General features: G+C 36.4%; 1 protein-coding gene across 8 annotated transcripts in view; it reads left to right on the top strand.

Moving 5' to 3' along the window:
• Cep70 (centrosomal protein 70) overlaps positions 1-12,537 on the top strand; it is a 46,475-nt gene extending 33,938 nt beyond the window's left edge. For all 8 annotated transcript variants that reach the window (XM_033759554.1, XM_010625573.3, XM_010625575.3 and 5 more), the window contains 5 exons: positions 6,907-7,053; positions 7,151-7,319; positions 7,492-7,606; positions 8,779-8,858; positions 11,912-12,537. In XM_033759554.1, coding sequence (XP_033615445.1) covers positions 6,907-7,053; positions 7,151-7,319; positions 7,492-7,606; positions 8,779-8,858; positions 11,912-11,973 — 573 coding nt within the window. In that variant the 3' untranslated portion in view covers positions 11,974-12,537. The remainder of the gene's footprint in view (positions 1-6,906; positions 7,054-7,150; positions 7,320-7,491; positions 7,607-8,778; positions 8,859-11,911) is intronic.
• Positions 12,538-13,422: the final 885 nt, after the last annotated feature.

Here is a 13,422-nt window from a genome sequence, read left to right as displayed (position 1 = left end):
AACCTAGTCTGGATGACTTAGTGAGCCTCCACCTCAAAAAAAAATAAAATATAAAAGACTGGGAATGTAGCTTAATGCAGAGGCCCTAGGTTCAATATTCAGTATTGTACACAAAGTATTTACTTCATAGTTATTTTCTATTCTTTATAGGCTTTTCCAATTTTTTTGGTAATTAGCACTACCTCAACAAAGACCTGATTCAGTAGCAGTATTTGTCCACAGAAGCCTTATGTGAAGTATAAATGATGCAGAAGATATATGTTAAGAATGTGTAAGTTTAGCTAGGAGTGGTGGCAGGCACATGCCTGTAGCTCCGGCTACACAGGAGATTGAGTTTGGAGGAACAAAAATTTGGGCCTAGCCTGGGAAACTTAGCAAGACCCTTTCTCCTTTCCCCAAGATCAACATTTTAGCTTCTATCTATAAATAAGAACATATAGTTTGTTTTTATGCATCTGGCTTATTTCACTTATGTCATCCAGTTCCACCTATGTTACAGAATTGTATTCTTTGAGGGATGGGTAGTATCCTATTGTATATTTACACCATATTTTTTGTATCCATTCATCTGTGTTGGAAATCTAGATTGATTCTGTATCTTGGCAATTGTGAATAGTGCTTCAGTAAATACATGAGTGCTGCTATCTCTTTTGACATTATTTATTTCATTTTCTTAGGATATGGACCTAGTAGGTGGGATTGCTGGATTATATGATAGTTCTCTTTCCAGGTTTTTAAAAATTCTCCATACTGTTTTCCATAATAGCTGTACTATTTGCCTTCCCACCAGCAGTACATGAGAGCTACCTTCTCTTGTGTGTGTGTGTTTAAGATTTTATTGGTAATTTTAGCTATACATAATGATAACACTCATCATACGGAATCTGGACCTCTGCATGATATATCTTGCTTCTTTTTTTCCCATTCTCCTCCCCTCCCTTTATCCCCTCTTCCCCTCCTTATTTACAAAAACTTTGTCTCCATTTTCCTTCTATTCTTTTTTTTCTTGTCCCTTCCTTTCCTTTGTTACTTTCCCATTTGAACATTTCCTTTCCATTTCCCAATGTCTATTATGCGTTTTGGTCCTTTTTTATACTTTCAGTTTCTCACACCAGAAAAATAATGTATTTAAACATGTGTGTCCAAGTTATTTCACTTTAAAGTATGATCTCAGGGTGCATCCATTTAGCTATAGATGTCTCAAGTGTATCCTTTATGGCAGAGTAGTTTTCCATTGTATTAAAAACCTCACATCATCTTTATCCATTCATTGGTAGGTGGGCGTTTTGGGCTGTTTCAAAGATTTAGCTATTACAGAGTGCCACTATAAACATGGCTGTGCATATACCTCTGTAGTATGATGCTTTTGATTCTTTTGAGATGATACCAAAAGAGGAAATACCTGGTCAAATGGAACCTCCAGTTTTATTTTTTGTTGTTTTTTTGAGACCGGGTCTCACTATGTAGTTGAGACTGACCTGGAACTTACTACATAGCCCAGGCTGGTCTCAAACTCACAGCGATCCTCCTGCCTCAGCCTCTGGAGTGCTGGGATTACAGGCATGCGCCACCATGCCCAGCTCAGTTTTATTTCTTTGAGGGATCTCCACACTGATTTCCACAGTGGTTGCACCAGTCTACACTCCCACCGACAGTGCAGAAGGGTTCCTTTTCCCACACAGCCCCTCCAGCACTTGCTATTGGTTGATTTCTTGATAATAGTCATTCTTTCTAGAGTGATATGGAATCTTAACATTGTTTTAATTTGTAACTCTCAAATGGTGAATTATATTGAACATTTTTTCATGTGTTTTTCATTTCTACTTAATCTGAGAAGTGTATTTCAGAGGCCCATTTTTGGGTTGGGTCTTTAAATTTGAGACGTCTGGTTTTTTTCAGTTCTTTATATATTCTAGATATTAGTCCTTTGTTTGAGGAACAGGTGTTAGAAGTTTTTTTCCCACACAGTGGGTTGTCTCTTAGCTCTGTTGGTGGTTTCTTATGCTGTGCAAAATCTTTTTAATAAGATGAGATCCCAGTTGTCGATTCTTTGTGGTAGTTCCTATGTGATCAGGGTTTTGTTCATAAAGTCTTTGCCTACACCATTGTCTTCAGAAGTTCTATGTATTCTTTTAGATTTAGTGTTTCTGTTTTAATGTTTAGATCTTTGATCCATTTCGATTTTAGTTTAGTGCATGATGAAAGGTAGTGGTCTGGTTTGGCACGTGAAAGCCAATTTTTCTAGCACAATTTTTAAAAAGGCCGTCTTTCTCCCCATGAAGATGTTTGGTTCCTTTATCAAAGATCAGGTGGCTGGGTGTGTTTGGAGTTGTTTCTCTGTATTCTAATCTGTTCCATTGATCATCAGGTTTATTTTTTTGCTGGTACTGTACTGTTTTTTGTTTTGTTTTTATCACAATAGCTTTGCAGTGTAATTTCAAGAGATTGTGATGCTTCCTGCCTTACTTCTGTTACCCAGAACTGCTTTTGCTATTATAGATCCCTTCTGGTTCCACATGAATTTTAGGATTGTTTTCTGTAATTCTGTAAGATATGCTATTGGTTATATTGATTGAGATTCCATTAAATCTGTATAACAATTTTAGAAGTATGGCCATTTTCACTACATTGGCTCTTCCTACCAAAGAACAAGGGATATCTTTCAATATTCTGATATATTCCTTTTTCGGAGTTTTGTAGTTTTCCAATGTAGAGGTCTTTTACTTCCTTCATGAGATTAATTCTGAGGTATTTCATTTTTTAAAAAATGCCATTGTGAAAGGTATGCTTCCCTAATTTTTCTCTCAGGGAGTTTGTTATTTGTGTACAGGAATGCTATTGATTTTTCATTGTTGAGCTTGTATCCAGCAATGCTACTGGATTTGGTTATTAAATCTAGAAGTCTGTTGGTGGAGTTTAGGGGATCTTCTAAAAGAGAATCATGTCATCTCCAAACAGTAATAATTTAACTTCTTCCTTTCCTATCCTCATTCCTTTTCTTTTTCTTGACTAATTGCTCCGGCTAACTATATTGAATAGGAGTAGTGATAATGGACATCCTTCTCTTGTTCCTGATTTTAGAGTGAAAACTTTTCATTGTTGCCCATTTATTATGATGTTGGCTGTTGGTTTGCCATAAATGGCTTTTATTAGATTGAGATAATTCCAGTAACAGATTGAGATAATTTCAATTATCAGATTGAGATCTATTCCAATTTTCTGTAGGGTTTTATCATGAGTGGTTGTTAGACTTTGTCAGATGCTTCCCTCTACCCTGTATTGAGAATTGAACTCAGGACCTGTTCTTGCCAAGCAGGCACGGTACCACTGAGCTAAATCCCCAGCCCATCAAATGCTTTTTCTGCATCTATTGAGATGACCACAAGGCTTTTTATACGATGGCTCTGTTTGTATGATGTATTATATTTATTGATGTATGTATGTTGAACCATCTCTGATCCCTGTTATGAATTCTACTTGGTAATGGTATGTGGTCTTCTTGATGATTTCCTGCATTATGTTTGCCACTATCTTACTGAAGATTTTTGCATTTATGTTCTGGTGACATTTTTTTTTCCTGGTACCAGTGATCGAATTCAGGACCTGGCAATTGCAAGGAAGTGGTGGTGCCACTGAGCTAAATCTCTGGCTTCGCATCTATGTTTGTTAGGGAAATTGGCCTGTAGTTCTTTTTTTTTTTGGATGGATCCTTCTCTGGTATCAGGTAATGGTGTCCTTCTTTGGTATCGGGGTAATGCTTGCTTCCAGCAATGAATTTGGGAGTTTTGCTTCCCTTTCATTTTCATTAAAGGGAGAAGTAGCAGCATTAGTTTGTCTCTAAATTTTTTGTAGAATTCAGTAGTGAATCTGTTAGGACTTGGGCTTTTCTTTGTTGGTGTGTTTTTCATTACGTATTCAATTTCATTGACCCATACTGCTCTATTTAGAATTTTAAAATCTTTTTGTTTCAGCTCTTAATTCATATGTATCTAGGAATCTATTCATTCTGTATTTCCCATCTTATTAGAATGTAAGTTTTCAGAGTAGGTGTTGATGATATTCTATATTTCTGCAAGTTCTGTTGTGATTTCACCTTTTTCATTCCTAATTGCATGCGTTTGACTCTTGCCTTTTAAAAATTATTTATTTATTTATTTATTTATTAATTAGTGCTACCAGGGATCAAACTTAGGACCTTGTGCTTATGAGGCAGGTGCAGTGCCAGTGAGATAAATCCCCGGCCCCTTTTATTTTTATTTTTAAAGACATGGTGTTGTTGCCAGGGAATTAGCTCAGTGCATCCACTGCCTGCTTTGCAAGCTCAAGATCCCAAGTTTAATCCCCGGTACTAAAAAAAAAAAAAAAAAAAAAAAAAAAAGGACATGGTCTTGTCATGTATCTCAGGCTGGCTTTGAACTCAGTTCTCTTGCCTCAGCTTCTTGACTGCTGGGACTGCAGGAGTGCACCACTGCTCAGATGATTTTTATTTCCTTTTTGTTTGTTTTTTGTTTTGAGTTGGTTTCTTTCCCTGTTGTCTAGGCTGGCCTTATAGCTCAAATGATCTCTAGCCTCAGCTGCCTTCCTGAGTACTATAATTGGGAAGGTAGTCATATTCCACTGAATCCAGGTTTAATATCTTTGATTTTTGTTTTGTTTTTTGAGACTGGATCTTGCTGTATAGAACTCTTTATAATGACTACTTTTTAGAGATGCTGCTAGGTGTAGCTGCTGGTTTTTGAGTTTTAAGTAGATGTCAGTTTATTGGGGATGAGAAGTTGCTGCCTATTTGGCCTAGACCCTGGTTCATTGGCACTGGCTTATAGATAGTTTATGACCATCAAGCAATGTCAGTATTGGCACACCAGAAAGAACAACTGATTAGAACAACTATTTAATAACAATAGCATCAAACGAGCCTAGAGGGCCGGGGATTTAGCTCAGTGATTCTGCTGACTGCTTCACAAGGGCAAGGATCTGAGTTCGATCCCTGGTACCAAAAAAAAAAAAAAACAGAGCCTAGAAAATAACCGTCTTAACTATTTGCCACCTTTAACTATACGAACTAGATTTGTGGTTACATAACAAAATGTAAGATAAACCAGAAAATTATATTCAGTAAATATGCCCCCAATATGGCAATTTCACCTTCAGGGAACAAAAGGAGCTAGGGGGAAAAATAGAGAAATAGAAGAAGAGGAAGAGAATAGAAGCAAGTATGCAGGACAAAGAAAGATAATGCAAACTTGAGAAAACAGGAGGGAAAGAGAGAAGGACAAAGTAAAAAGGAGCAGGACAGAACATTCACAATGAAAAAGAAACAATGTAGAGCCAGGTGTGGCACACAGCTGTAATCCCAGCACTCAGGAGGCTGAGGCAGGAGGATCACTGTGAGTTCGAGACCAGCCTGGGCTACATAGTGAGTTCTAGGTCAGTCTCACTACATAGGGAGACCCTGTCTCAAAAAAACAAAAACAGACAAAAGAAACAATGTTCACACTAAAAAACAAGTAACAATCAAGAAAAAAGAAAGGAAATTTCCACTTTAGAGTATGTCTCTGCTATCACTGGTAGATAGAGTACACAGACAGAGCCCAGATCCATGTCGATTAATCCCAGCAGGCCAACTGTAAATTTACGGTGAGGTACAGGATAATCCAGCAAGTTTACACCTTTAGTTACACTGAAGTTCAGGCTGGTTTTTGGCTGTGGGTCTGGAACCTCATTCCTGCAACATTCTGTGCCTTCTGCTGGCTTGAATTTATCTCCTAGATCTCCTGATGATTTGGACTTGGGTCCACCTCACCCTGACACTGGGAGCCACAAGATGGAGCCAACTCACAATTGCTCTGAATTCAGAGCTCAGTTGGCCCCTCTCTAAGATGGTGACTGGCCAGTTGTCCTCTCCTGCAGAACATCTGAACCGGAGTAACTTAGCAGCCACTACAGTCTGTTGAATCAGCTGCTCTGTTCTGCTTGTGTGTTTCTCCATGGAGGCCTCTGGGGTCACTAGTAGTCAGCATGCATCTGCAGGTTCAAGCCACACCTCCCACCAAGTGAGTCAAGCCTCAGGGAAGAAACACCACTTGCCACCTCCTTCTGCATTGAGGTCTCTCTCTTCACTTCCCTTGTGGGCTTCAATCTCACTTCACGTCCTTGCTGAGTCCTAGGGACCCACTTCCCTCCTCCTCCTCTTCACATTGCCAAATCACAGCATCTGGACACCAGACCCTGGAGAGGCTATTTCTCTGCTGTTCACCACTCTGCCATCTTCCCAGAAATCTCCTTTTTTTTTTTTCTTCTTTTTTTTCTTTTAAGACAGGGTCTCGCTATATAGTCCAGTCTGGCCTTGAACACATGATGAACCTCCTGCTTCAGCCTCCCAAGTTCCGGGATTACAGGTGTGTGCCACCACACCTGGCTGAGAGTTACCTTCTCTTAGAAGAATATTATTCATTCATAAAAAAGAAACAAATTCTAACCCATACCACAACATGGGTGAATGTTTTGAGAACATATGCTAAGTGAAAGAAGTTACTCATCAAAAGACAAATACTGTATGATTCCATTTATGTGAACTATTATGGTAGTCAAAATGAGAGATTGAAAGAATGATGGTTGCTAAGGGAGGGGAGAATGAAGAATTATTTAATGAGTAGAGTATTTCAATTTTACAAGACAGATGGGGAATAGACACAGTGGTGATGGTTGAACAAAATCTGTTTAATAACACTGAACTTATACTTAAAAATGGCTAAAACTATAAACTTTATTTTAAACAAGATAAAAGACATTTGGTATTTTACCACAATAAAAAAAATAGAGAGCAAGTGGACAGACAGTTAAGCTGGGAAAGGCTTGAACTATTTATTAAAATAATAATACTATCTAGTTTCTTTTGTTTTAAAGGATTTATATAAGTCCTTGAAAATACTATCAGCAGAGCTGGTACCCTGGCATAATTTTAAGAAACAGAATGAAAATGAAGGTGTCAGAGTTGAAAATCTGTTGTTTATGGTAGATACCATATTGGAAGAAGTGGAAAATAAAGAAAAGGTAATACTTACTAAATGTTAACACTTTAAATTTTTTAGAAACTGTTCAGCATTATTTTAAGATGTGAACTTTTTTTTTGTTTGTTTCTTTTGAACAGGACAGCAACATGCCAAACTTTCAGACTTTGCAAGCTATTGTCTCTCACTTCCAAAAATTATTTGATGTGCCTTCGTTAAATGGCGTCTATCCCCGAATGAATGAAGTTTATACCAGGCTTGGAGAAATGAACAATGCTGTGAGAAACCTTCAAGAACTCTTAGAATTAGGTGATGACCTTTTGTCATTTTTGGTTCCCATTTAAGAAGTATTCCTCATAAATGATAAAAAATTTTAAAGTAAAATAAATCAAAGGTAACTGAAGTGTAAAATATTTGATGGATGCAGTGATTTTGAAAATTGTCTCTGAAAATATCCTGTGCTTTCATTTCTCTTTTGCAGATAGCTCATCCTCATTGTGTGTGCTGGTAAGCACAGTTGGAAAGTTGTGTAGGCTGGTTAATGAGGATGTGAATGAGCAGGTTAAGCAAGTCTTAGGACCTGAAGACCTCCAAAGGTATTTGTTTGAAAAATAATCACTCAGAATGCTTGGAATGGTAAAATTAAAAATATTCAAACCTTCATGTTACTTACTTTCCCTATTTGGAACAGCACTTTTAAAATGACAGCCTAAGATAATCTCACACCCTTAGACATAGAGAAAATGCCAAGTATTCAAGATAAAGTAGATTGTAGGGCCTGTAAGTTTACAAACCAAAAACTTCATCATTTTCCTGTTCTCAGGGGAAGTTACACCATTTAAACTACTTCATGGGAGTCCTATTTTAGGACACATCACAGACCACTGAATAATTACTAATAGTATACACATTATTTGACTAGAAGATAAATGTTAAGGATTTTTTTTTCAAAAAAGATTAGGCATCATTAATATAAAACCTGATATTTAGGGACCGGGGATTTAGCTCAGTGGTTTGGTGGCCTGCCTTGCAAGCGCAAGGACCTGAGTTCAGTCCCCAGTACCAAAAAAAAAAAATAATAATTTAAAAAATAAAATAAAACCTGATACTTAAAACAAAATATTAAGGGGCTTTGGTTGTAGGCTCTGGTTGAAGTTGTGCTTAGCATGTATGAAACCCTGAGTTCAGTCCTCAGCACTGTCCCTTCCACCCCCGCCAAAAATTAAGACATAGTTAGCTACACATAAGCTTTCCCCAGCCCTCACCTTCAATTTTATGCTGGAACATGTGGGAAGGAAAATGCATTTGCAAGTTTACCCAGTAAGAATGCTTTTATAATCTTGACGCTTGAGTGTTGGTATTTGATGCTTTAAAAGGAACATATATCTCTCCGTTGTTCTCCACCCCCTTCAGTAGTTTTATTGTTAATAGTCTTTCTCATTTTTCATAAGATATTGGATATAAAGGCCTATTTTTAGAAAATACTATAAAAATATAGTTCTTTAAAGTCTTGGGCTAAGTATGTCATGTTATAAATGTTATACAAATTTAACAGATTACGCTGATATTAAGATATTCTTTTAGAAAAGTGATGTTAGATGAACAAAGAATTCAAAAAAGATTGTAAATGATCACTAAATTTGTATTTAAATTAGTAGAATAGTTTCTTTTCACTTGGAAGATGTTCTGTTTACAGCCACCTTTGTCCAATCAAGTGCAAGGAACCCTAAATTAGAAATTTGGTGTAAACTGTGCATTTTTTAAACAGCATTATCAACAAACTGGAAGAACATGAAGAATTTTTCCCAGCGTTTCAGGCATTTACTAATGATCTACTTGAAATCTTAGGTAAGATCTCTGTTGTTGGTGGTTAAATTTTGACTCTTAAGATGTCAGTGGATTGGAGAGAAGAATGTTCTTTAGTCAAATTTTACCTTGAATGCTTGAAAGTGTCTGGAACCCACTACTTCTGGTAATTGTCAGACACACTGCTAACTTGAAGTTAGAGTTGTTTAGAATCAATGCACAGAACAGGGAAGCAATGAGCCTTTAAGGAGATAGGGACTGCCCATCCCTGCAGGCTCTTTCGTATTCTAATAAGAAATCTTGGGTGTTTTTTTGTTTTGTTTTGTTTTCTTGTAGTGGGGATTGAGCTCAGGGCTTCACAATGAGCTACATTTCCAGCCCTTTTTTGTATGTTTAATTTTATTTTTGGCCTTATTAGGTCCTTAAGTTACCCAGCTGGACTTAAACTTGTGATTCTTTTGCCTCAGCCTCCCAGAGTGCTGGGATTACAAGAGTGTGCCACCATGCCTGGCTAAGAAATACTGTTAAAATTTACAATTTTGGAAGGCCTTTCTTTCTTTACCCTTTTTCTTCTTTTCAAAAATTTTCTTCTACAGTGGTAAATAATGTAAAGTTGTAAACATCTATAGAAAGAGATGAAGTGCATTGCATGTATAAGGTTAGTTTGAAGTCTTCCTTAGTATCTCTTAAAGGGGAAAAATAGGCAAAAGAGACTCAAATATAATTACATATGATTACAAAATCAGTTTAACTGTTTTCAGAGTTTAAAGTGATTTATTCACTAATTTTTTTAATTCTGTGTAGCTCACTGAAAATATTTTTTTCTTTTAATGAATGACCTGATTTTAAAAGAAATGAAGCTTGGTAGTAGGAAGATAAGGGAATAATTAAATTCAAACTTGGTAAGAAGATTTATAAATGAAGGAAATATTTGATTGGAATATGTAGTCTAGAGAACATAACAGGTTTTAATGAGAGGTTTTTTTTTTTAGACTGAAAGCAAGGGAGACAGTGAATTGTCCTTTAGGCATGCTAACATACTAGGAAAGGTCCTAGCAAGTCAAAGTGTAACTTGAAATTTAAGGTATGAAATTTGTATAAGTGTGTTTACTAATATCTTGAAGAGCTTGGTTTCATACAATGATTCTATTTGTTTTAGAATGGCCACTAAGGTAACAGTACTAGTCACTAATAAATACTATCTTGTACATTAATACTAGGTGAAGCTCTTATTTTAGATCCTTTTGTAGAAAGAAGCTTACCTTAAATATTATGATAGTTAATCTGATTTGCGTAAGATTATTTGCTTCAGAAAGCCAAGTTTCAGGGCCAGGGATTTAGCTCGGTTCCGGCATCTGCTTCGTGAGCACAAGGACCTAAGTTCAATCCCTGGTACCAAAAAAAAAAGCCAAGTTTCTTTGCAGATGAATTCTGCATTCTGGTCAGAGATGAAATTCTGGACTTAAATATTATGTTTAACTTTGGGAAAATTAGATCTGTTTGGCAGAATGTCATCAAGTGTCATTTAGTACAGAGTGGTATACTGAATACCAGGAGACTGTCTTTAATAGATTTTTTTTTTTTTTTTTTGCTACTGGGGATTGAACTCAAGACCTTGAGCTTGTGAGGCAGGTGGCGACACCCACTGAGCTAAATCCTGAGCCCTTCAATATATTTTTTTGAAAATATTTTTTTTCTTATAAAGTAGTATGATTGCTTGAGAAACTTCCCCTATCCACCAGTGTTCTCTGTGAGGTTCACTTACAAGGCAAGTTTCTCATTTGGTGAGAAGATGGGTTTGGTTTCAGAATGAGGTAGGGGTGGGAAGCTGGGGAATAACTTGATCTTGTACCTTATCACAGTGAGCCAAATTCTCTGTTGTATTAAGTGGGTCTAGACAAGTATTCTGACTTGAGTTAGAAACAAAGAACTGATGGATAGTGGCACAGTATGGATCCTATATTTAGGCCAAATGAAGGAAAGTGAAAATCTAGCTAAACAATGGAGAGTGTTGAGATCCATGGAGTGTATTTTATGTAAAAGAAATGAGTTTTTGAACAGTGGTCTAGCAGAGTATAGAAAAAAAAAATAGTGCATATCTGGAGACCACCACTGGGTTTTACATTTTTTTTTTTTTTTTTTTACGGTGCTCTTTTTCCATGGAGTGTATTTTATGTAAAAGAAATGAGTTTTTGAACAGTGGTCTAGCAGAGTATAGAAAAAAAAAATAGTGCATATCTGGAGACCCCCCCTGGGTTTTTCATTTTTTTTTTTTTTTTTTAAGCAGGGTCTCATTATATAGTTCAAGCTGGCCTCTAACTCCAACTCACAGTGATCTTCCCATTTCAGCCTCCTGAGTGTTAGGCGTACAGGCAGATGCCTCCACATCAAGCCAGTAGTAGGGATAATACTTAATCTAGATAATGAGAGAAAGGAATTTGCTTCTTTGGTAGTCAGGAGATTCAGTGAGTAAATTCTAACTTACACTTATTGTAATAAGACATCTTTAGAAAGAAAAATTCAAAAGAACCTGTCAACCTGAATTAGTCTGTCTAATCAGCTGGACCAGGCTAAATGCAATAATATATTGCACTTGAGGTTGGTTCTCTGAGGTACCTTGCATCTCTTACTAGATAGATCCTTTTCATATAGGTAGACCTGTAAGTGTTCTACTGGTGAGGAATCTTCCTTCCTAAGACATCCAATAAGGAGCACAGTGTTCTGAGAAGAAATTCCTAAGTCCTCAGGTAGAGACCCAGGAAAGAGATGCCTCTACCAGGGATTTCACCCCTGTAGTTACACAGATCTGAAGAAGCACAAATGTAACCTTGGCTAGTTGGATCCGTTGATAAAAGCACATTGCTAGTAAGGTTAATGCCAGAGTAGAAGAGGACTTGTAGATGGGGTGGGTAGCTTTTATAAACAGATGCCTTATGAAGCATCTGTGTCTGTATTAGTAATCTATCTGCACTACTAGGGAGAAGCTCTTGTACCTTTATGTTTGACATTTACCTCTCCATAGAGGTTCTCATTTCCTCTGAGCTTATCACTAACAAAAGTTTCTCTTCTTTATTATTCTTGTTTTTCCATTACAGAAATTGAAGACTTGGATGCCATTGTACCTGCAGTAAAGAAATTAAAAGTACTTTCATACTGAAACAAATCATTTTAGTGTGTAAAGTGCATTTTTACCATTCTAAATATTATGTAGGATTGATCTTGAAACAAAAAGTATAAAATATATTTGCTTTTGGAATCATCCTCTTAGTACTGGGTGATTCTCCTTATAATTTTTTATTAACTTTGAGATTCTTTTATTAAAAAATAGCTGCTTAGTTATTAAAATAGTGAATTAATTTAGATCTCTTAATCATTTCTTAAGCAATTCTTGAGTGCTTAAAATTTAGGGTAGAGTTTGTGAGAAAAGACCCAGGCATTGAGTCTAAATAATAGAAAAATTGTATTTAAGTTTATTCACCTTCAGGTCAGGACAAAAGGAATGCCAAGTCCCGTCAGTAGTAAGCTGCTTTCCTGGCAAGGATTAATTGGCATATTCTATGAAGATATCCCTCATGGCAGCTATCTTTTCAGAAGGAGAAAGGAAAAAAAAAGTTTTATGTTTGTGTTAGGATAAGAAGTGAATCATGGGATAAAATAGATGAGTAGATAGAATCCCTTTTTTTAATGCCTTTTTTGAAGTGTTGATGCAGTGTGCTTTTTAAAAGGGGATATGGTCTCAAATAAAATTTTTGTAAAACAATTTCCAAATATAAGTGTCCTTAGTGGCTTATTTATATTATTTACAAATAACGAGTCATATTCTTCCTAGGCTGAGCTTTGGGCAACTAGTTTTACCCTTTGTGCATTTTACATTAAAAGTTCTATTCTGATTTTCATTTATTCTGTATTCTCAATATTCAGTCTGATTTTCTTAAGGGACCAGGGTTCTGCATCACGTCCATGAGTACAAACTACTTCAAGCTACCCCTATCTTCCTTTTTATAAGTAACAGGCCCAGAAAGATTTCTCAGTCATTCTTGCCAGGTGGCACATAGAATATTGTAGAGCATTTCCAGGAGGCATGGTACATTGAATAAATGTCAGAAGATCAGCATCCACATCCTTGGTGGTGTGACCTTAGGCTTAGGAAGATAGGAGATAAATTTTGGATTCCTTCTAAATTTAAAATTGTTTTGTTAACCTATATTTACATTTCTAAACACTAGCCCACAATTTGTAAAGAACATGTTTCAAAGATTGAGTAGAAAATGTATACTATTTGAATATTTGATAATATACTCTAAATTGATTAAATTATCCCAGGAAACTGCTATGAGTTTGAATATTAGAAATACACTCAGAATATTATTTTCATCTAAATTGTGTTAGCTAGTTTGAGTTATAGTTAACTCTTAGTTTAATATAGAAGTTTTCAAACACTTCTCTAGAGGCCTGTGATTGTTTTAGAGGTTCTTCTTTTTTGGCACTAGGGACCAAACTCAGGCCCTTGTGCTTGTGAGGCAGGCAGCGAAACCACTGAGCTAAATCCCTGGCCCTGGAGGTTCTTGAAGGACCACTGAGAAGTACAGCGACACTAATAGCAACA

Source organism: Fukomys damarensis, unplaced genomic scaffold, assembly GCF_012274545.1.
Source record: "Fukomys damarensis isolate Sample0158 unplaced genomic scaffold, DMR_v1.0_HiC HiC_scaffold_37, whole genome shotgun sequence".
Classification (NCBI taxonomy): Eukaryota; Metazoa; Chordata; class Mammalia; order Rodentia; family Bathyergidae; genus Fukomys; species Fukomys damarensis.
This window is presented reverse-complemented; position numbering and strand designations above follow the sequence as displayed.